At 45.9% G+C, this 25,089-nt stretch overlaps 1 protein-coding gene across 5 annotated transcripts in view; it reads left to right on the plus strand.

Moving 5' to 3' along the window:
• Sema3e (semaphorin 3E) overlaps positions 1-25,089 on the plus strand; it is a 259,856-nt gene that overhangs the window by 147,907 nt on the left and 86,860 nt on the right. For all 5 annotated transcript variants that reach the window (XM_063237468.1, XM_063237463.1, XM_063237474.1 and 2 more), the window contains exon 5: positions 19,107-19,200. In XM_063237468.1, the coding sequence (XP_063093538.1) occupies positions 19,107-19,200 (94 nt within the window). The remainder of the gene's footprint in view (positions 1-19,106; positions 19,201-25,089) is intronic.

Here is a 25,089-nt window from a genome sequence, read left to right on the forward strand (position 1 = left end):
CTGGCACGGAGAATGTTTTCTTGTTGCTACCTTAGGCTGCTGTGTCTTAGAAATGATGTCAAATAGGTTATGTTTTGAGGTTATGGTATGTTTGAGGTTAGGTTATGTTGTTGAAAATTTTGTCTGAAAATGTTAAAATCCTGCACCTCTAAGGATAAATGTGCCATTCAATGAAAATCACTAGAAAAAGAAATCATATTATTTGGTGGAATTTCAAGTATATTTCACTTTCAAATTTGAGTAATACTAGGAAATTAAGTAACACATTAACTTCTTATCACCAATTAGAATATTTTAAGTGCAGTTAGATTGAATCAGCCGTAAACCCAACCACTGACTATGCTGCTAATTCACACAAGATATGGAACAGACGTACACAGACTTAAATTTGGTGGCCTAGTTAAAATATCGGCTCAGTTAAAATGAGTTGCTTATTCTAGGATGCCAAGCTGAACTTTTTCGGGTCTTTAAAACTTTCCAAAAGGAAATTAAGTCATATTTTAAATATAAGTGAGGTCTTACTTTACTCAGTGACTGTGGTGACCGAGTTTCCTGGAAACTTTGTTTTGGGTATTTGTGCAGACACAACAGCCAGGGAGAAAGCAAAGAAAGGAAAGAGTTGGGAGGGAACTAGGACTCGGGCTATGCTGCTTATCACTCCCTTTTCCTAAACAAAGCGAGGAATCAGTGGCAGAGGAAGCCCCGGCAGAGGACTCTGCGCACTGTTCTGCTATGGAAAGAGTCCCCTTCGCACCCGGTGCTGGCTTTTCCCCGTCCTCGCTGTCCTCTCCTATCCAGGGGGCCCAAGGAGCCCCAGCCCGCAGCTCCCCTGGCTCCCTCTCCGACTACTTCCTCTGTTTTGCACTGAGAGCACACAGAGCTCTTTCATTCATCCAGCAGCTGCTTGTTTCTTCTATCAGGAAAACGTGTGGTGTGCTGCTGTGTGTCCACCTCTCCTGTCCAGCTTACTTGGCAGACTTAGTCGCCTTACTGATTAACTCACCAACACATAGATTCCGTGTTCTCTCCAGCACAGAATTCTAGTGTTAACAGCTCAGTCTCATCCCAGCCCAGCCTTCAGGTCCCTCTCACCACCCTCCTGAGTGGATGATGGTTGGTGGGTGGAGAGTGGGCAGCACAGGCTTCGGGACTGGACAGTGAAACTTCAGATTCGGACACTGCTCTCTGTGTGGACCTGGGTCTGTACCGACTCCGTTCAATCTCCTCACCTGCAAGCGGAAGTCTGTCTGAATTCCCAATTTTGAGAGTGTGACCTGTGGATCTTCCAAGATCCTCTATGAGAAGCAGCGGCTGCCCTGGGCACAGGACTGGATTACGTGCAGGTAATATGTTAACTGGACGTCTAGGCTGCTTAGGAAATCCTTAATTCTCAGTATTTAAAATGTATCCCAGAAAGCCAATAAAGGCCATGAACTCAAAATCTCTAACTTCCGCTTTTCCACATCTAAATTTAAATATTTGAAGTTACGTTTTTGTTTTTTTTTTCCAGAAAAAGAATTTGTTGGTCTTTTCAAGATCATTTATTTCATCTCATTATGTCTCTTACCTTTATTATTTTAATCCACCTAGTATCCTTTCTGTTTTATTCCCTTTGTTTCTAATGAACAAAATATGTTCTGAAATTCGCTATTCTAAAGCAGAAATTTTAAAACAAAAACAGTCTTCCTGAACTCCTCTTGGTCTGAATAGAGGGTTTTTTCCTCTCCTAGTTTAAACTTGTCGTTTCCTACCCTAACACTGGTGATTACAGGGGTCCCGTCCTTGGTCTCTGTTCTCCCACAGTGTATGTTTTCCTTAAAATCTGTACTTTGAGCCTTTGCTGACCCCCACACATTCTCCGTCTCTATCCAGATCCCTGCGCACATATTCCCTCCGCCCAGCAGAGGAAGAGCGCCCGGCACCCTCTCCAGACTCCCTGGGCCCCAGGAGCTCGGTCACGCAGTCAGGCGTCTCTGTGCTGCACCTGCTGAACCTTTCGCGTGGGAGACTCGCGCCCTGCGCTCTGCGGGCCGGATCTCCTCCTCCAGCACTCAGGCCCTGTGTCAGGCCCCCTGCGAGGCTCCCGCACCCTCTTTGAGGTGACGCCAATTAGCTTTCGCTTGGATTTTGATTGTACTCAGGCACCCACCTTTGTTATGAGTCGCTGTTTCTGTGTGAGTGCGGAGTGTCTGGGGAGGGGGCGGCAGCCTCGGGATCTCTCCTGGAGGCCGAAGTATTCTGCACACGCATGCAGGGAGCAGCGGCTCCAACTCGGTGTGTCTCTGGTTCTTGACTGGAATCCATAAAGTACACTTCTGAATAAAACTGAGCGAGGTTTACTTTATAAATTTAAGATGAGATACGACCAAGCATTTAAACACGCATTTTGAAATTTGAAGTCAGTATTTCTAAGATCTAAGAGGATCACCCTGCACAAGTGTAGTGAGGTACACACAAATCAAAGACACACAACAGGCCCATCTGGCCACTCTCTGGCCTTTCTGCTCCCCATGGGTCCCTCTTCCATGTTGCGCATTGTGAGGATTTTTGTCCTGCGGAGACCTCTTCAGGGAAACGCTTCGGTTTGCGTCCTCTTCTTGCTGCCCTTCAGCATCCTCCTGGGCCGAGGCCAGGCTGCGCGTTCACACCGTGCGGGAACGGGCAGCGCTGTCCGGAGAGGCCAGGCCGCTCTGCTGTCTCCTGGGACCCCGCCCCTCGTGTGCTGGGGTGCACTGCGGAGCCTTGTTTCCTGGGCAACGGCTCCTCCATGTCTGAAGTGTCGGATGTCTGTGGTGAACTCTAGCCCAGCCCTTGCCGTCCGGCCTCTGGGTGTATCTGCTGCCGAACCCTGGGACAAGGTCTGCGTGAGTTCTGCACCAGCTGCCTGCCGCCCTGCCCTTCTGCACCTGTGCGCCCCTGGGTAGTAACCGCTGCTCTCCCTGTCCGCCTTCTGGGGTGGCTGTGTGCCCTTCTCTTCCCTGGGTCTGCGTCCTGCAGCTCCCCACCACCCGATGGCCTCCTGTGCCCCCGCACATCTTCTCTCCTGACCCCTCATTGGTGTCCTCTGCGCTAGGTGTTCACCACTTGCTGGGCCCGGCCAGGCTGCCTGTGGCTCCCCAACACCTGGAGTGGCCTCTGTGAGGCAACGCCAGGCTCCAGAGCAAGCTGGTTCCACCTGGCAGAAGGCAGAGCCAGCTGCAGCACAGTGAATCCCTTGCTTGGGCAAAGAGATGTTAGCAGTCATTAAAAGACTTACAGGAACACACTTGTGATTGGCTTATCTGTTCTTCAGAGGAGAGATAAAAAACTGTAACAAAAACACAAGAACTATGATATGCTTAGACTAAGCTCCATAATTTAAAAAAAAAAAAAAACTTGTGTATTTCGAATGCATCATAAAAAGATTTAAAGCTAAGACATGGGGTGCAGAAATAGCTGCAGTAAGTGGTAAACCTTTATACCCTACACTTGGAGGGATGCCTATAAGCCATTAAAAAATATAACCAGAACTCAGAATAAATGGACATAAAATAATGGCAAAAGGGTGAATTGTGTCTTACTAAATACATAAAACAGGCATGCTCATTAAAATCCACTGTAAAATATGTAACTACCTGCTCTAAACATCCACTGTAATTCACCTTTTTCAATGCATTTATCCTATGACTTTTTACCCGAGTGTCTTCCCCACCCAGCACCCCCGTCTGTCCCAGCTGTACTGTTCTTGCTGGTGTCCTGGAAGGGAAGCAGGCAGGGTCCAGGCTGCTGTCCAGCACCTAGCACAGAGCTTCCTGATGCGTCCGGGTGGTGGTCAGTGTCGAATTCTCATCCTCTTCAGTTGCCAGTGAGTGTCAGAGAGCTATCATTTGCTTGCCTATCATCCAGGGAGGGACATTTGTATCTTTTCCAGTTTAGGACCATTACCTAAGAATCTAAAATGCAGAAGGACAAATCTTAAGCTGGCCCAGGGACCCACACCCTGGTGCAGCCCACTGTCTTCCGGGTGGAACCTGGGACTGGCTTCCAGCAGGAGAACCTGACAAAGGTGATGGGCAGCACTTCTGTGAGGGTTTCCGATGTGAGCACAGGGAAGGCATTTGCGCAATTAGACCCAGCTGCCATTAGACCGCAGGTGGTTACTAAGCTCTTATCATAGCTGGCACTGGGGCACATTCCAGAAAGAGAAGACTCATGTTCCCTGGGCTCCATCCTTCCTCTGGCCTCTCTAGACTCCCTGTTCGCCCCGCCTAGCGCCCTGGTTTTCTTCAGAGTTAGGTATCCCCAGGGCACAGCTGAGGGATATGGGTCTGTACCCCAGCCCACCCAGGTCACTGCTTCCCTGTGCCTCCCTTGCACGTACCCCAGTAGGCTGGGTGTGGCCACCCAGGGAGCCAGCCAGGCCCAGCCCACTCCAAAGAGGGCTGGGCTCCAAAGAGGGAGAGCTCCAACCCCACAAGCTCCCTAACACTGGGTGACCCCAGAGTGGTTCTGCTTCCCCACGGCTGTGGCCCTGCCCAACCTGGGGCACCTTGATTGTGCCCACGCTCCAGAGTTGCACCCATGGCTCCCCGAGCTCCACACGCCTTCCAAAATGTCCTCCTAGGCCCTTGGTGGGTTTTTGTATTTATTCTCCTAGCATCACTTTACTTGCTCATATTAAAGAGATTCCACTTAATTTGCCGAGTGGTTCTTCGTCACTGGTTTAGATCCCACTGATGGAGATAAGAACCTCTCCCTCTGACTCTTCAGAATCATCTCCTTGCTCATTTCCTGTTGAAACGACTAAAAGGATTTCCTCATAGGGAAAGATTATGTCACATGCTCTAAAGAGGTGGGAGTTATCATGTGTAGAGCCACAGACAGTTTCATAGCACGGCTGGGGCTCAGAATCCAGCTTTGTACTACTTGACAGAGCAGTGCCCTCCTGGGAAGCATGGGTGCTTTGTGCAGTCTCAGGACTTTGCTAGGGGCATCAGGGACAGAACCAGGTCTAAATTCATCTCCATGAGTGATGTGCGGATGTTAGCACACAAAATCCTGTAAAACAGACACAGATACACAAACCAAAACTGCCCGAGTGTAGTAACTTTAACAGCACAAGAAAGAAAGCAGGAAAAGTAACAGGTAAAGGCACCCTGCACTTAAGATGTTCTGCATAGGACTCCACCTTGGCCTTTAGATGATTACATTGGTTCAGACAACATAAATTTATATCAGCTGAGTATATGAGAGGGAGAAAGTAAAGGAGCCAGGCAGACAGTGAGCTGCTTAGGTAGAAATTTTCCCACCTGATTTCCTGATAAAACCAAGCCTGGTAGCTATCTCTCCATCCTGTGATAGCTAAATAAAAAAAAAAAAAATCAGCTAACCTTGGTGCAAAAGGAAGCTTCTCCACCTAAAATCATGGCACTGTAGACTAAAAAGAAACCAAAAGTATTACTTGAGGCAGTGGAAGCAGGATGCAGTATAATCTGTTTGACTGCCACGTAAAATTTAATATATTATGAGATCTGTAAAGTAAGATGTGAAAGCCACTATACAAAGTAGACAGGGCTGGAAAGAGAGTCTCACAGCTGCAGTCCCAGCTGCTGGGGACTCTGAGACTGGCAGCCTGCAAGTTCCGGCTCAGCTTGGCGGCTTAGAGAGACCCCATCTGAAAACAAAATATATAAAACCTGCAGGGTAGCTGCAGCCCAGTGGGAGGGTGCTTGCCCAGCGTGCTCAGGGCCCTCGGTTCAATCCCAGCATGGTAACAAGAGGGGAGGATTGGACAGCTTCAGCAGTGTATGCTTCAATACCAGGATTATGAAACATCATTATTTTCAGCTTTTATCTATTCATATTCTGCATTTTCCTCTATGATGATGTTGATTTAATTCTGTAAGCAAAGACTCTTTCTTTCATGTACAATGACACAAGCCATTGCCTTCTCCTTTATGAAGAATTCAAAGAACATTGATGAACTGAGAATATTTCCCAAACACTTCTCTTGCAGGGCCTTCCTCTCATCACCAGTGTGGGTATCTCTCACACCTTTCCCTCTCTTTCTGGAAGGATCCCATCCAAACCGATGATGCCAGGAGTTCCTTGGGGATGTTAACTGTGTGTGTGTCCCAGGGGTCCACAGGGGGACCTTGCTGAGGTCTTCTGTGAAGTGTCATGGCAGCGTCTCTCTGCTGTTAGACACAATGTCCTCCTCCACATCCTGGAGCTCAGGAGAGCTCTTGACCCTGGCCTGGTAAACAGCAGATGTCAGCCCCACTGTCATCCACAGTAGCGCCTGGCCATCTTGTCACCAACTCTCCCTTTACAGCAGTTACCCTAACTTCTCCAATGAAGGCAACTATTGCTATCACATGCTGGTTTAAAACTCTGCATTGCAGCCCTAAGATATCTTTTTAAAACAAGTTTTTGTTATTTTCTGTCATTATTTAAAAAGCATCCACATGGAAAATCACATGAAGTTTATGGTCTCCTTAAAACCCCACCCTGTTCACTCATTTTGCCTGCATGCCTCACTCTTTGACCTGTGCTTAAAACTACCTAGCCTAGCTTTGCCCCCAGTTGAATCAGTAGCAGAATGCTCCGGGATGTATCTATAAGCTATTTTTCTAGCCAGCATTCTCTTTTTGTACTAGAATCATTATTAGCTTCCACAGCCACCACTAGCTTCCTCACACTTTTCCCTGGCTTTTCAGTCGAGCTGCTGTCAAACCAACCTTGCCGACTGACAAATCTCCAAGTCACGACTCACCGCTGCTCAGAATGCGGACTTCGCAATGTCTGCCACAACAGCTGGCGCCCTTCTCTGTCTGGCTCTGGCCTTCTGTCTCTAGTCTTCTTCTCCTCCTGCTTCCTCATTTTCCCCATGTGCGTTTTCCCCATCAACCCAGATAACTTGCTGCTTCCCCAAAGCCACATTCTTTCCCCAAAGCCTTGAACAAAACGATCTGTCTGTCTGGAACACCTCCCGGTGTGTTCACGGCCCAGACCCCTGTCTCCCAACAGCTTTGCATCTCAGAAACGTGATCTGTGAAACAAGGATAAAGCCCTCGTCTCATTGTGGCAGCAGTGCAGCAATGGGTGCAGTCCCCAAGGTGCAGAGAACAATCCCAGCATTAAATCTCAGCCAACTTGCATTTTTCTTTCTTCAGAAAAAATATCTCAGAACAGTACCACCACTCCACTCCCTAAACCAAGAGAGAGGCTACAAATTTAACACCTCATCAGGGGCCCTGTTCACATCAAGGGTTTCATTATGCTAATTGTACTTCCTGTCTTCAGCCTCAGAAGCAGCTTCTGCCTGTGCAGAAAAATTCTCTGTAGCGTCAATATTCATTTAAAGACTTGTGATAAGCAATGACAGAGAACATGTAAGAAAAAACATTGCAAAAAGATCTCTGCAGAAATTACAGAATGGATCACAGTGCCTTGCACAGAGTAGGGAAATGCAGGGTGAATTGGGAGGAGAAAAAGAAGCTCTCCCCAAGCATGAGTCCGGCAGTGTGTTTACTCTGCATTCTGTAACACAGAGCAGCGCATTCTACTAAACACACTGGTTCCTGATTGTTAGCTAAGAAATTTATGTTCTACTTAGGTGTATGCCTAGAGACCTAGGCCTTAAAACAATCATACATGAACTAAACTATATTTAAAGACATTAGTGTGTCCTGTTTACCTCTACATGCGTGCTAACTGTTGCGGTTGGATAAAATAAGAAACCAGAAGGAAGAAGGTAAGGAGAAGCACGGGGCCTGAACAGCCAGGCCCTGAAGCAGCTTCCACTTGTAGTATGTAACTTCACTGTGCAACCCTAGAATCTTGAAATTGGAAAGCACCATCAGCTTTGAAAATAATTTTGGAATAAGATTCTCTTACTAGATAAGTAAAGATACACAAGATCAAACCATTTTCTCCTTTCCCAGAGAGAAGGCCAGGAAGCCTTCCACCTCTGACCATCACACAGAGACTGGGCACATTGGCCTCTTTCTCCAGAGCATCCTCCGTGCTATCCGCTGCAGGGTTCCAGCCAGGCTAACGACAAAGCAGCTGTTAGAGGAAGCGTCCATCCCATGACGGCTGGTTCATTTTTCCTCTCACCAGCAGCTCCTTTCCCCCTGCACACACAGCGCCGGGCTGCTGTGCGGTTGTGTGTGGCTCAGTCAGCAGCAGGGGCATCAGGACCAGGGAGTTTTCCGATGTCCCACGGGGTAGGAACTGGGAACCCTTCAGAAGGCTCTGCGCTCTGGACAGCGCTGAGTGCTTCTCCCCAGGAAGCTGAGATATTCGCAGTCTTACAGAAAGCAGCTTTTCCTACCCAGATAATGATGACTCTTGCTCCATTCTGTGTGCTCAGAATAACAGCAGAGCTGTCCTTCTCAGGGCAGGCAGACAGGAAATGCAGAAGAGAAACTCTGACCCTCACACTAAGGTGGAATCCAGACCTCTCCTCCTCTGCAGGTGTAGATGTCCAAATTACTGCTCTATCCTTCAATCAAACGTTTGCAAACACTCGTTTATTTAGCAGCATAGCTAGCAGTCTCATGTGTTTAACATGTTAGTGAACACTTTTATCATCTTATGTAGTTACAAAGTTACATGCCTCTTCTGTTTATCTAAGAAGCAGAGGCAATAATTTAACTCTGCTCCTTACTGGATGTGTTGTGGCAACTGTTGTCCACAATGCTCAGGAAATATCACCAGTTCAATGCCTGTTCACGCCAAGCAAATACCTACTAGTACCGTCATTTCTACAGAATCACCCTGAGTTACATAAACAGGAGCAGCCTTTCTGTAACTGCTGAAATGATGCCAGTCACAATCACTAAAGCTCTTGGCGTTTTATCAAGAAGCTGAAATTGCTACATCTGGACCATGATGCCAGCAATAAAAACACTTTGTTTTCTCCTGCCTTTTGTACATGAAGACCTGCTGTGAATGTGGTGTAATTTACTTATATAAAGGGATTTGAGGTAAGCTACTGATGAATTGCTGCTTTTGTCTGACATGAATAGTAAATTTGAAATTGGTGGGGATTGACCAGCCAGATTTGGGATTTTCTATGCCACTAGATTGAACTTTTCCTCCCCCAAAGTCAAACATAGATTATCACAAGGTAAATGAATCAAACTGATAATTGAATCTATAATCAAAAGACTGCCTGTGCTGATCTTTCAAATATTAAGATTTTACACTTTTTTCAATCTCAGAACTAGATATTTAATTGTAGCATTTCTAGTCCAGCCTTATATAATATTTCCCACAAATATCACCAGTATCCAGCTATTTGTATTCACAGGCGTGTTTTAGTCTCTTGCTGGCCCATTTTTGCTCAGGAGTTACTACTACCTGCGTCTTTGTGATGTTGCCCCAGTTCTACTGAGGGTTCTTGCTTTCTTAAATAGCAAACATTCCAAGCTTATTTTGTACTTTAATGACTGCAGTCCTGAGACTGGCCGCTTCTCCAGCCAACACTGGTTGGATTAGGTGGGAAATGTTACGTGGACGCGCAGCCCTGGTGCTTCCTGCTTCTTGGTTTAATTTGCATTCACATTTCACACTCTGTAGTTGAAACTGAGAGTTCTGTGTGCTGAGGGACATGTGGGTTTCTTTCTGAGCTTCTCTTCTCTTTCACTGTGTGATCTGAACTAGCGTTGATTTGTATGAATTAATTATAGCTAAGGAAAAGGAAAGCCTCCGTTTCTCTTTTCTGTGGCTCTATATTTGAGTAAAAAGTGTTTGTGCTTCTGTAGATGTCAAATTTCTTTGCTTTAGATTTTGAAGTTGTTTGATTTATTAATATTTCTTTCATGTATTCTGATTTTCAAACTTTATTTCAAAAGCCATTTTCCAAACCCAAAGTCTTATATACAATTTTGATGTACTCTATTTTTCTATTATTCTTATAATTCTATTTCTTCTGTTTAAATTGTTGATTAATCTGGAATTTGACTACAGGGCTGCAGGACATGAGGTAGTAATCAAACTTTATTTTTTTCCAGATGGCAATCCAGTTGTCCAAACACCATTTATTGAATAATCCATCATTTATCCATAGTGCTTTGAAATACTATCTATATGAATGTGTATTCTTATATTAGCTTCTTAAAATACAGCACAGGGTTTTAAAGTTAATTATAGAACAAAAACTAGTGAATACTTAGGGAAAAAAGAGAATTATGTACCATTGGGTTCTATATAAAATAACTGATTGCAAATTCTTGGATCTATAAGGATTCAGCTTTCTTTCATACATGGTTAAATCATGAAATTTCCTAGTTCTCACAACAGTCCTAGGAGAGGAGCACATTAATCTTCTTTTATTTTCCTTTTCTTTCTTTTTTATACAAGTGATGAAATTGATGTTGAAAGAGGTCATAGAGTGTAGGGATAAACCAGAGGTTTATTATATCCAACTTGGGTTAACTCTGAAAAATATCTTGATTCTTATCTCTAATGTCCTTCTTCTTTATCATTCTGTTACTCTTCTTATTGGTTTATGAGACAAAATTTGATGTTTTTATCATGGCCCATCTTTATGATTCATCTGTATTGTAAACATGCATATACACATATATAATATATGTATACACATATCACATATGTATGTAAGAATACACGAAAGAAATACCATGAGACCTGCTCTCTAACGTTTGACAATGAGCTGCATCTCACAGAAATCAATATTCCATCTGGAAGTTGCATATTGATAACTATGGCATCACTGTTTTGATTCCCACTTAAAATACTAAATCATACAGTATCTGTGCATCAGTACAGTGCATCAGTGCTCAGCATAAAATGTCACATCAGTGTAGTACATACAAAGAAAGTGTCCAAATTTATCTGTAAAGGTAGCATGAATTTAATTGAAAATGAAGACAGAAGAAAAAGGAAAATGACTAAAGATTCCAAATCCTGGAAAAATGAATCAAATGTAAAAGGGTACAAAAAGATAAAAAAGCACATAAAGATGTAGCTATAGTTAGTGTCATGTCCAGGTCTGCTGTGAGAATTGGAGGAGGCGATCTGTGTGAAAACTCCTTATTTGAAATAAAGCAATTAAAAACAACTGATTATCATCGGAGAAGACTATATATCAAGTTTAAGAATAATATATATGTGGTTTGGTAGGTTAAAGTTATACTTTGAAGGTGTACTTTGTACTTTAAAATTGTATTTTTATTTTTAAGAAACATAAAATGTAGTATATACATCTGTAAAGGAGGGGAACAGAAATACAGTAGATGTGAAGATGTAGGATATACTTTTATAGAAGAGGAAGAAAAAGATTTACTTAATCTTTGAAGGTTAAAAGTAATTAAGATGTATACAGATATAAAGAATTTTACTTAAACTCTGACGTGTATAGATACCCCTAGAACAAAATAACTTAATTTTTTAGATTATTTAGTTATTATATGTCAATAGCAACATCTAATCTTGTGAGAGAAAAGTTTTTTGGTCAGTTTAATTATTTTCTTGGGACCAAGTTGCAGTTTTTTTTAAGCATTAGCTATGAAACATACACTAGGGAATTGTTGATTCCAGGTTAGTTTAGTACTCACTTGAATGGGAGTTCTCGTATATATTGTTAGAATTTTACATTCCATTTACATGTAAATGAAAAACACATTTTCCTAATATATTTCCCAAATATACTTAATAGATGATTTTTATATGAAAATATAGAAATAGAAAACCCATGGAATAGTCAATTTAATTTTCCAAAAATAAGAGGTTGGACTGGGCTCATAATATACTTTTCCAGTGAAACGTACTTAACTGCTCTTATATCTAGCTTTAATAAGTGCTGTGGATTTACAAAACACTTTGGAGCTACATCTTCCATTTTTTTAAATCTTGTATCTTTTTACATTTGATTAATTTTTCTGTAATTTGGAAACATGTTTCCTGTTTCTTCATTTTCAGTTAAATTCGTGTTCAGCACTTCTCAGTCTTGTTGAAACTTTTAGCTTCAAAGTTTTAGAATTTTTCAAAATTCTCAATAGTATCTTCTGGAAAAGAAGGGAACACATTAAATTCCACAAGTGTTTAGATGTCCACTTTTATGCTAGGTATTTTTGTGAGTTACGGGTACAGTCTTCTTTGATGATTAATTTAGAAGTTGTAAACTAATGGGAAAACATTTCTGAGGCTGGATTGTCCAGACCGTGTTAGGGGAACTTTACTCGGGAGCGTGACCGAGTTGGAGAGGGAGCAAGAACTCGGGGTCAGACGTCTGCTGCGCAGCGGGGGTCAACGCAGTAGGCAGCTGTGGCCCAGCTGTGGCTCCTCCGTGGGTTCACCGGCCACATGCAGAGAAACGTGGCCCCCAGGGTCACCCACGCCTCTGCGACTGTGGTGGTTTTAAGGAACCTTCCAAAATACATATTGTTTTTAAACTTAATATGCATTCTTCTGCACTGGTGCTAATCACTCGGTTTTTAATTGCTTTACTTCAGCCAGGGGGTTTTGCACGGATCGCCTCTTCAGTTCTCCCAGCATATCTGGCAGGCAGCACTCTGAGCCCTTCACAGAGGTGAGCCCTTGTGCACAGGAGGCTTGTGCCCAGTCGAGTTCAAATATGCACTTGAATTTTTAATATCCAAGTTATTTTTGTATGCATACCTGCAATTGTACATGGTATGCAGTGGCCATTTTTATGATGAAATCATTTTACTAGAGATACTTGGTGAAAAAATTAATAGTACTTGCTTAAAAATTCAATATAAATATAATTCAAAATTCCAAAGCCACAGAAAGATGTAAAAGAATTGCAAAATTTCACAAACCACTCCTCTGAACCCAGTCCCAAGCCCTGCAGAAAGCTGTTTGGGAGGGATGTAGTGATTTGTGAAGGAAAGAAACTAAAATAAAGGCCATCCACTGTGTCCTGTGACGACCCTAACTGACTTAACCAGTCTCTATGGTGGCCATGTATGCTGGGTGCTTTTATCCTGTTACAAACAACTTAACAGTGAAAGCGTTGCACATTTTTCTTGGTATCAAATAAATTTTAGGCAAGAACATGTCCTGGTCAAACTATCAATCTCTACTTTAAGTCAGTAAATTAATCTTCAAAATCATTGTATTAAGTAACACTCTGAAAAAGCATACATGATTGCCTGGATTCCTGCACATGCATGTGTAAACATACATGTTCACACACACACATGTGTGTGCATTCTGTTTCATTGGTTAATAATGCTTTTAAGACCCTCAACATTTATTGTTATAATGCTTTCCAAAAAATGATACCATTTCAGCCTGCACTAGCAACTTGTAACTACATATTTTCAACATTTTTTCACTTGTATGCATTACTATACACACGTGTATAAAATACTTTCCTGTTTTGGTAGCCAATAAATATATTGAAATACTTTGTAGAGTGTTTTCAACTAAATTTAAGCTACATCCATTTCTTTCCCATTAAAAATGAAGTGCTTTCATTTTAAAGGAGCTTTGGTGATTTTCTTTCTAAATTTCAAATAAAGAGAGAGTTACATTTCTTTTCAAAATCTTGTTTCATTTCTGCCAGTGAAGTATTTGGAAGTACTTGCATAGTTATCTACTGAATGCTAAAATAGTTGTTAACTATAGGAATATGGTTAATAAACTGATTAGTGTCTTAGTTTTCTCATTGCTGAGGCAAAATTCTTAACATCCAAGGGTAAGGGGAAAAGGTTTATTTGATTTACAGTTTATAAGCATTTCAGTCCATCATCGGCTGGCTCCCAAGTAGGGTGGCACATGGCTGGGGGCAGCCACTTGTGGTGGCCAGAAGGTAGCAAAGCAACCAGGGACTGTAGTGACATCTTTGTGCCCTTTATACTCTGTCTGGGATACTGGGACTGGGCAGTGCCAAGCTGATTAGGGGCTGACTGCGCCATCACACAGCGCTCATCACAGCATCACAGGCTCTGAGAAAGCCCTGTTAGACTGCATGAGGCTTTGGGGCCACCTGTCACAAGCCATAAGGGCTAGTCAGAGTGTTACCATGCTGCAGTATAAATTAATTGCCAATTTGTCACATTGTCAATAGGGATAGCATTCATCGCACCTCTAATCTCAGTCCTGAGTGGATGTTTGGAACAAAATTGAGGTCTTTAAAGTTTATTATATTCTTTACAAATCTATAAATGCAATGTGAATAATGCTATAAGAGGTAATGTAGTTTGTAAGAGTCATTTTGGTGGAGAAGTCTTGGAAAATGTCAGGAAAGGTATTTCTGGAGACTGTATTCTAATGAATAAGCAGGAGTCCTCACGGAATTCCCTGTCCATAAAGGCAGAGTGTCATGCCCAGAGGAGCTGTGGGTACTGGAAGCATAGTCCTGTGAAGAAAGCTCAATCGAGGGTATTGCTGGAGTGTGGATAGCGTGGCAGGAGTCGGATGGACAGAGCCTGTCTTGGAGGCCAGCCTGAGTGGACAGCAGATCGCAGTGGAGGCCTTCGGAAGACTTGATTGTCTCTGAGGAGGTGCAGAGGGAGAGGCAGTCAGCAGGGTGATGCTGTTCCTAGTGGAAGCCGTCTTGAGGGAGATGTTGTGAGTCCAGCAGACAGCGGGCACTGAGGCATGCTGTCCCATAGTGGAGCTGCCATGGTCACCTTCCAGTCTGTGGTGACACAGGACTACCTCAAACTGGGCCAGCAGACAGGGACATAGGAGTTAGAGGATGCTGTGGAGACGGGCAAAACATCACCGTGCCTGATTCCCTCTCGTAAGAAGGTAGCACTTCTGGAAATAACACCTTGAGGATAAAAAAATACATGTAAAAGGCTTAAATTCTGAATTATAATAAAATGCAGCATCTTAGAGAAACTTGCAATGAAAATGTGAAGCTACTAAGTCAAAATATTTACTCACAGCTTTGCTTCCTTCTGATTCTTTTCTGCTTGTTTATTCATTTTGGGGATGGTTTCGAATGTAAATTACTAAATTTACTAGAAGAAGAAAAACAAATGGTAGAGTGATTCACACTCGAAATTAATCTGTGATACATAATATGAAGTAGCAATTAAGTTAAGAGTCACAGTGCATAGTCCGGTCCTTTATTCTAGATATCCATACATCAAAACTGCGTTCTGCTTGTTTTCCATAGTTGGCTGAAAACTGTGTAATGAACCTCGTGTATTTTACTACTTATTCTTTACCACTAACACTAGCTAATATGGCAATTACTGATTTATTTTTTGTATTTATGGTATTTTAGTTTTCTCCCAGTATCTTTCAGAACATCCCAGTGACAGTGAGAATAAGCATGCCAGTATGAATTCATGAAGCTAATTATTAAGGAGAACCACTTTGTTTCATTAGCTTTGCTCTGACATCTGACTTGTAATGACTCAGCCCTCCTGAAGGAAGCTCACTGCTGGCTGGCTGGGCTCTAAGGGCCCCTCGTGAGGGCTCGGAGGAAAACTCCCGTGGCAAGAGCTGCTGTTTATACTCCAGGACTGCACTGTGCTGTGCACGTGGTGCCCCTGCATTAATGAACTAGACGTCTCTGTTGACAGCTCAGGAAGACCCACTGGAAAATTCCCTGTATCACCCTGGAGCAAAGCGTGCAACCCAGATGGGAAAACTAGCAGTAGTGCCTTGTAAGTGTAACCCACCCTGCTCAGGCAGAAAGCCCAGCTGTTAAAACACAGATAATGAAAATCCAGTGTAAGTTATGACCGATGTTCTCAATAGGGTTAAACCTCAACATTACACATTGCCTGAACCATAAACACCATTGCTTCAGGGTCACTGGCGGTGTCACCATGCCTTGAGTTTTCTGGTTGGTTTGGTAGCTGAATTCTAGCTCATGGAAGAAAATTACATTTCTCGCCTTTCAGTATTTTATTGGATTGTGTATACATTACACATGCATTTCAGACTACAGTGAAGTCCCAAACTACTATGGGAAGCTTTCTTCTTGAGAACACAATTAATTCTGAGGTTAGCTTTATCTCTACAAAAAAAGTGATAAAATTTAAGAGCTGCCTGCTTTCTGTCATACTAATAGGACGGTCTAATCCAGAGTATTCTTTTTTCTCCTTTTGTTTTTAATTAAGACAACTTGGTTGTTTAAAGTTGCAAAATATTACATTGACCCCAAAGGAATTAAGATGAACTGATGAGTGTGTCTTGTGATCACAACAATTTAAGACAGTTCCTGCTCCAAAGTCATGGCTCAAAGGATCAATTCACTTATACAAAACTATTTTCAAAACCAAAGTCAGTTATTTTAAAACCAACGCGTCCATTCTTGAAGTCTGACAACAAAGGTCGCTGTGTGAAACACCACCTGTGCTTCACCCTGCCCAAAAGCAGTGGTGAGAAACCAGTTTTCAGTAACAGAGAACCGCATTCTTGCTGTGCTCCACAGCCCTTCAAGCTGCAGGCAGAGTCTCTGGGGATAAAATGACCCGCTTTAACATTCTCCAGGCTTTGATGTTACTTTTTAATAATTTCTACAAATCATTAAGTTGTTTATATTTTCCCAAAACTTGGTATATTGACCTTGGCAAAGGTCCATCATAACCTGTAACACTAGGTGTAAATACAGTGTATTTCTGGTAGCTGGGTAATCACGAACCTTACCTCTCCTTCAGTTACTCTACCACTCTAATCAATTTTACTAAATCCAAGAGCATGAAAAGACACAAAGTAGAGCCGTAGTTTTGCTGTGTATTTATCTCTTGTACAGTACAGCATAGTGATGGCTCAGAAGGTCTGGTGCACATCCATGTGAGACCCACAGATGCGGCTCATGCGGTGTCTTGGATTCACAATAAGCAAGTGTCTTGCAAGAAAAAAAGAAAGAAAACAATTTGTTTCTCTAAAGGTAGCATTTATTCAAACATAGTTTCTCCTTTGTGGCAAGTGTTTTTACTTAGTACAGGAGACTCAGAGATAAATCTTGCTCAGCCAGTGTGCTCACAGAAGTGCCGTAGATCGGTAGGAACAAGGACCAACTGTAATACCAGGTGGTAAATGACAGAAAAGAGGAATTCATAGGACGCTATAGACAGACAAGGGGTCGGAGGACAAATAGGCGACCGGGTTAGAGGAGGCGCTGGAATGATAAGGTAGGTCTGAAGTTTTGATACCACTTTGATATTATTACCTTAACACATTCACAAGCCCTATAGAGATACTTAGAAACCTGAAAGCTTAGAAAGCCTGGCATGCAGTGTCAGAGGGAGCCCTGGAGTATGAAGCCCCAGTGCAAAATCCCAAGGACTCAGACTGGGACCACGAGAAGGCCAGGAGAGAGTTCACAGGGGAATAAACGGGAAATGCGTGTTTCAGAGAGAGCCACTCAGCAGCCCAGGAGGGCTCACAGCTGGGCCGGACCTGCCCCAAGGCTGGTGACAGTGGGCAAGTGAAGTGGTGCCGGCCAAGCGGCAGGCAGTGTAACGCTGGAGAGATGGGTGTTTCAGATAGTTTACAGGAGCATGAACGAGGGAGGGAGGTCAGGGCTGGGTTTGTTACTAGTTCCCAGCACTAGCTCAGGTACTGGTCTATAGAAGGGAGTGAATATTTTGGGATTTCTGTTTTATTTTGTTTTCTAAGTGCACAAGTGGGGGAATGTACTGTCTAGAGTAGACATGGGGTGTGGAGTTGTCCTTGGATGTCCAGGAGGACACCTGGCTGACTCTCCTGGAACAGAGAACAGTTGCCCACTGTTGGCTAACCCTGGCCCTGTCTCCATGCACTGACATGGACAGAGCGGGCTGGGACTTTTCCTGACCCCTTCAGTGGGCTCTAAGCAATGTAAAGAGGGCTGGCTGAGGTGCTGATGTGTAATCTTTGAGGCCAGCTGAGGTGAGTCACCTTTTACCTGCCCTTTGACTCCTGAGACAAAGTTGAGCCAGGCAGGCTGCAGAGGCCCTGCCCTGGGGCTGTCAGGTTGGCTTAAGCCTCAAAATAAAAGGCTGTGACTTCCCAGGGCACAGAATTCCGCACATCAGGGCTGAAGCACCAGCCCTATACTGTGTTCTTGCTCTTGCAGTTTGCCATCTCTGCAAAACGAACACAGACACTTCTTAGATTACTGCCATTCATGCTTTCTAGTTTTTGGAGGGTAGCCAAAGAGACAAAACTCTGTGGCTAGACATATCGATCTAGCCACACCTCCGAGCTGAGGCCGCAACCTCCATGGGTCAAATCCAAGGACAGCACTGGAGGGACACAGCGGCTGGCCAGCAGAAGTCGGCGTTTCCTGGATGGCTTTAAAATGACCACATTGGGGTGGAGATTTGGGAGCATCTGAGAGAAAAAGTGGAAAACGTGTTAGATAAGAAAGAGTAAGCCAGGAAAGTTATGTACTTCCCTAAATAACTTGCTTGTGCTTATTGGAGGTTCATCACACACACACACACACACACACACACACACACACACCCCTAGTAATGGAAATTCCCAAATCTAGGAACATTCAGAAAAGAAATCTGTGGTTATATCCTTGAAATAGGAGTCAATAAAATAGAATCTTATGGAAATGTTTATATGTAATCTGTTATTCTTGCAAAGTCATACGTTAAAAAGTAAAATGCAGTAATGTGTAGTATTGCATTTGATCCATATCTCCTAGTAATAATGGATTAATCATTCCTTAAATTATTAAACGTTGAATGCTTATAAAAGAATACATGATAAGTACAAAAGATTGGAAAGAAGTATTCTGGATTATGGATAGGAACTTTTATCCTTATTACTTTCCAAACTATTCAAGCCAATCGCTTAGGCATGTCTGGAATATAATAATGACACGGTTGTTATCACTGAATCTCCTTTTTAGGAACTTTGTTTTATCTAGTTTCGACTTCCGTGGGATATTTAACTGGCAAGTCTTATAATAACCAGTATTTCCTGATCAAGCTATAAAAAGTACCAATAATTTCTTTCATTTCATCACCTGCATAGTTTTAAAGACTGAGATTTTCATAGAGATCTGCAAAGCCTTCACCCTTGAGTACAAAGCCCAGTTAGCTCCTGAACCTCTCCATGTTGCTAGGACAGTATTTGGAGTGTTTGTTTTGATACATTTCATCAAAGCAGTTGAATTTGTCCTCAAGCTGGCGCACTGACAGTGCTTTCTGGTTTTCTTGCAGGAGCCCATATTCCACTTGGAGTCGCACAGATCCGAGCGGGGAAGGGGCAGATGTCCTTTTGACCCCAGCTCCCCATTCGTCTCCACCTTGATTGGTAATTATCGTCCTCGCCGACAAGGGTGGCAACCATGAGGATTTTGAAATGTAGTTTTCAATCTCAGTACATTCTTTGGCATTTCTTTATAGACTTTACCTTGCCATGTCTGTTTACTGCACTGGGAGTGGTGAGATTAAATTTCAAGCCATGTCAGCTTGAGCAATTTGACACTTAAAATAAGCCCAGATGCTAGGAACTGTGCGTGTTTTATCATGAAAAGAATTGTCACTTAACACCTGATCTCGGACATTTAGCACAGTACCTTTTACTGTTTACAAAATGCATTATGCAACTACTTCATACAATTTGGCTGCAGGAACTAAACTGTTTTAACATAGTTAATCCTTTACCTTTGAATTACCCTAGCATTTTGGGGAAATTTTCATTGCTTTTCTCTGGTACCTTTTTAAAAAAATCCTTTGAATTTGACAGAAATTCAACTTGATGAGAATGCCAAAAGTATATATCTAAATTCTTGTTAATCTAGAATATAATATACAGTCTGAAGCGCTCAAACACTCAGTAAATATACACATTGGAGTAACACATCATAATAATACTGATCTAGCTTTCAGTGTCATTCAGTGTAAGACCAGGAAAGCAAGACCCCACTTAAAGCACACGAAAGCACTGACTTTCCCTTTCCTTGTATTACCTTGGGTTGAACATGGGTTCGCGTGACCCAGAATTCCCGCACAGTGATAGGGGCTGATGGGGGCTGTGATTAGGGAATTCAGGGTGCAGCCCTGACCCCCCCGGCAGGTGTTGACCTCCAGTTTCGGATCCCATGGTCACCTTGAAGGATGGCTGGACACACAGACGCCCAACTGTTCTTTTATGTGCAGATTATGTGACTGCCAATTCTCTGTGGCTTTGCAGAAAATGAGGAAGTGTGGGTGCCCCATGGAGAGCTCATACTGTGCGTAGGCACATGGCCCTGGCTGCTAGGCCACGTCCCAGGTTACTCTAGGCAGCCAGGCCCCACAGCCTCTGTGGTCACACTGCCCATCCGTGTCTGGTGCTCAGGCCCAGAAAAGTAAAGTTTGATGAAAATTCAGATTTATGAGAACTTTCATGTCTCTGTAGTGCTGGGAAATGGTGGATTTCAGCTTCAAGACTGGAAAGGGCTTCAATATGAGAATTTCATAGTGATTAAGGTGCCTTCAGGATCTTGGATAAAGAGATGTGTGGTTTTTAGAAAACGAAACAATGGAAAGAAAATTAGTATTGTAAACTATTTCATATTCCCTCATGAATTATTTTGTGAGTATGCACCTGTGTGTGTGTGTGTGTGTGTTTAAGACACAGCGACAACGAGCAGAATATGAGGAAAGGGGGCTGTTCCTGCTGGTGCAGGTTTGCAGTACCTAGGACATGTGTGCACCCCGCATTCCGGGGCACATGCAGGTCACAGCAGAGCCCCCCTCCCCTCCCCTCCCCACCTGCAGTCTTTTCCCCACATCCTACCTTTCACATTGTTTTTAAAATTATCAATACTTTGGGCTTCTTATATAAGGAAAACCATTAGATATTTGACCTTTTTCTGATTTATTTCAGTTAGCATTAAGGTCTCAAGCTGCATCCATTTGCCTATAAATGTCTCCACTTACCCTTCTTTATGGCTGAGTACTCGTTTGGACTTGTCAGGCATTAAAACTTTAAAAATGACACTTTTGGTTGATGTCAGGCCTATGAATACTACAACTCCAAAGAAACCAATAGGATGTGGATTAAATGTAGGTATTTGATAAACTCATACAGTCGGTTTTACAGCCAAGCTTGGTGTGTATCTAAAACAGTCTTCCTTTGGCTGTATAGTCTCTTACACTGAGCGGGATTTCTGTAAGTAGGACTGCATGGAAAGCTCACTGAGAAACCTAAATGAACATACCCATCGTGCGAGTCACAGCACACTGGCGGCTGAAAATTACAGAGTGCACACTGCTGCTGTGAGTGGCAGCACGGATTGTAGGAGGAAAGCTCACCGTCCTCAGCATAAAAGGTGACAGTAGCTTCTGTGGCTTCCCTGCCACCTAACGCGCAGTCTCCCTGGAGCTTGTTTTGCATGAAGCCAGGAACCCAATGCTGGCATCTGTCAGAGAGCAAATATTCCTGGAGGTGCATTTCCAGGGGAGCCTCACTGAGCTTCCAAATTGAATTACGCTGTGCTGCAAGGGGAAGCGCTGGCCCTCTGGGTGGCTGTTTCGCTTATGCAGAAAAGAAATCAGATCAAAAGGCCCCTCCAAGCTAAACACAAGAGTCATAGCATAATCCCTCCAAAGCGAAGAAATAAAAACGTAATTCTTCACATTTATCCGCTCGCTTTCATCCCAGAGTACCTTGGAGAAATCACTCAGGCGCTGCAGGAAGGCTGCCGTGCCGGAAAGGAAACCCGATAACCTGTGAGAGCCGCAGCTCCTTCAAGGAGAACAGAAAGGGCAGACAGGAGGCGGGAAGCGGGCTGTGAGGAAGGAGCTACCTGCCTGGGCCCTGGCGCGAGTCTGGGACCGCTGGGCCTGAGCGGCTGCAGAAAGGAGAGCCCTGCAGAGCTCCGCCTGCGGACGCCCTGCCGGCGCGTGAGACCTGCTGCAGCGAGGACACACTTGGGCTGGACACACAGAGCTGAGGGGGCTGGGGGCACTGCGAGGCTCCAAGGACAGCAAGCCCTTGCCCGTCAGAGTCCCTGCGTCGTTTCCTGCCTTGACGTCCAGGTTTAGCTCAGCTGACTTCAGATGGCTTGAAGGAAATTTCAAATACTGAATTCCAAAGACTGAAATTCAAATAAATGTCAAGGGTCAGAGAGAGGCAAAAGACCTGGTGGTGAAATCACAATTTCCTTAAATTCAAAGTTCATTTGGAAGACAACGGTTTTACATAAAAAAGGACTGAAGGGCAAGAAGACCGCCTTCCTCTGCCACGCTGCGTGTGTTCAGAAGCCAAGAACAAGAAGTCCACAGTTACTCAGGGAGGCTTTTGAAACTGCTTTGCAGGAGTGTCCGTCCTGTGGCCTCCCCGTGAGCTCCTATCTCAGGTGCAGTGCTTCTTCCCCAGTGTACTAATACCGTATTCAAAGCAGTTTTAAGAAATTGTCTCAGTGACACAAAGTGTTACAACTTGGCTTTAAACATCTGTGGAAACACTTCTCAGTAAAATGAATCAACGCATTATTAATCACCTGTGCTTTTCAAATTATTACAGACAGGAAGCCCTGCCTTGCTAGGTAAAATAAAAGGCAAATTATCATTAGTGGTCAGCCAAACCAGAATCTAGGAAACACTTCCTGTGTCTCCTGATCTCTTTGTGCAGGCAGGAGGCCTTTCGGGTGTCTCTTCATCAGCTGAGTTTGCTGGGAGATTTTAAACTGACATAAAGTTCAGTAACTCCAGGGCCCTCATAGATCCTCCTCTCACCCCTGTGGCCAGGGTTTTCTGATCATTTCATTTTATACACTGCTGTGTTACCATTTCCCGGAGGGGGGGGTGAGGCACGCAGAGAGGCAGGGCGAGTGGGCGGAAACCTCGAGGACAGGCGCGGCCTGGAGGTGCCAGCCTGGGGGCCTGCGCCTCGGCGGCCGGCGTTTGCAGGAGACTTACTGAATTTTAGTTCAAGAAGGAGGCAGCAGGAAGAAACTTTAAAGTCACTGAAGCTTTTTTCCTACATTTTTTTTGCCCTATTTCACTTTTTTTTCAACAAAATAGCTACGAAGATACAACCACTAAAATAGCTGTGAACATGCAGCTCTTTACCGATTCTAGAATTAGATGAAATGCAAAGGAGTTACACATGTAGGGAGCTTGAAAGTGATCATTTCAAATTCTCGGTAACGTGAAAACATTGTCAAATAAACATTGCCTTTATATATATTTATATCCAGAGCTATACGTGAATAGGACTCACTAAGTATTAGGAAAATAAATGAAAAATCCAAAGGAAGAAAAACCTGTATCTGTATAACCCCCACACGCGTCGTTCATTTCTCGACTTGGCCCCACTGCAGGGAGCCTGGCCGCAGGCTCCGCGTCCCGGGCTCCCGCCCCGAAGAGCGGCGCAGGGGCTGCTGCGGGGCTGCTGACCACGGCTGCTGCCCGCTGCCCCTGGCTGCTGACGGTGGCTGCTGACCACGGCTGCTGCCCGCTGCCCCTGGCTGCTGACCGCGGCTGCTGCCCGCTGCCCCTGGCTGCTGACGGTGGCTGCTGACCACGGCTGCTGCCCGCTGCCCCTGGCTGCTGACCGCGGCTGCTGCCCGCTGCCCCTGGCTGCTGCCCGCGGCTGCTGACCGCGGCTGCTGCCCGCTGCCCCTGGCTGCTGCCCGTGGATGCTGACCGCGGCTGCTGCCCGGTGCCCCTGGCTGCTGCCCGTGGATGCTGACCGCGGCTGCTGCCCGCTGCCCCTGGTTGCTGACCGTGGCTGCTGCCCGCTGCCCCTGGTTGCTGACCGCGGCTGCTGCCCGCTGCCCCTGGTTGCTGACCGCGGCTGCTGACCACGGCTGCTGCCCTCTGCCCCTGGCTGCTGCCCGTGGATGCTGACCGCGGCTGCTGCCCGCTGCCCCTGGTTGCTGACCGTGGCTGCTGCCCGCTGCCCCTGGTTGCTGACCGCGGCTGCTGCCCGCTGCCCCTGGCTGCTGACCGCGGCTGCTGACGACGGCTGCTGCCCTCTGCCCTGGCTGCTGCCCGTGGATGCTGACCGTGGCTGCTGCCCGCTGCCCCTGGCTGCTGCCCGTGGATGCTGACCGTGGCTGCTGCCCGCTGCCCCTGGCTGCTGCCCGTGGATGCTGACCGTGGCTGCTGCCCGCTGCCCCTGGTTGCTGACCGCGGCTGCTGCCCGCTGCCCCTGGTTGCTGACCGCGGCTGCTGCCCGCTGCCCCTGGTTGCTGACCGTGGCTGCTGCCCGCTGCCCCTGGTTGCTGACCGCGGCTGCTGCCCGCTGCCCCTGGTTGCTGACCGCGGCTGCTGACCACGGCTGCTGCCCTCTGCCCCTGGCTGCTGCCCGTGGATGCTGACCGCGGCTGCTGCCCGCTGCCCCTGGCTGCTGACCGCAGCTGCTGACCACGGCTGCTGCCCTCTGCCCCTGGCTGCTGCCCGTGGATGCTGACCGCGGCTGCTGCCCGCTGCCCCTGGCTGCTGCCCGTGGATGCTGACCGTGGCTGCTGCCCGCTGCCCCTGGCTGCTGCCCGTGGATGCTGCCCGTGGCTGCTGCCCGCTGCCCCTGGTTGCTGACCGCGGCTGCTGACCGCGGCTGCTGCCCGTGGATGCTGACCGCGGCTGCTGCCCGCTGCCCCTGGCTGCTGCCCGTGGATGCTGACCGTGGCTGCTGCCCGCTGCCCCTGGTTGCTGACCGCGGCTGCTGACCGCGGCTGCTGCCCGCTGCCCCTGGCTGCTGACCGCGGCTGCTGACCACGGCTGCTGCCCTCTGCCCCTGGCTGCTGACCGCGGCTGCTGACCACGGCTGCTGCCCGCTGCCCCTGGCTGCTGCCCGCGGCTGCTGACCGCGGCTGCTGACCAGGCTGCTGCCCTCTGCCCCTGGCTGCTGACCGCGGCTGCTGACCGCGGCTGCTGCTCGCTGCCCCTGGCTGCTGACCGCGGCTGCTGACCACGGCTGCTGCCCGCTGCCCCTGGCTGCTGACCGCGGCTGCTGACCACGGCTGCTGCCCGCTGCCCCTGGCTGCTGTCCGTGGATGCTGACCGCGGCTGCGTCTCTCCGAGGAGCACCTGGAGCACTCTGCTGATGAGGTACTTAAAATTCAAAGAAAACGAGGACGGAGCGGCAGGAGGAGGAGAGGTGAGCGGAGGAGCAGCAGGAGGAGGAGCAGGAGGGAGAAGAGAGGAGGCCAGCGCTCCAGGCGCCCTGCTCTGCGTGGCCGCGGGGTCACGGTGGCCTGCGTTTGCC

This window comes from Cavia porcellus, unplaced genomic scaffold (assembly GCF_034190915.1).
Source record: "Cavia porcellus strain 051 isolate PalLab524CR breed Dunkin Hartley unplaced genomic scaffold, mCavPor4.1 scaffold_2, whole genome shotgun sequence".
Taxonomy (NCBI): domain Eukaryota; kingdom Metazoa; phylum Chordata; class Mammalia; order Rodentia; family Caviidae; genus Cavia; species Cavia porcellus.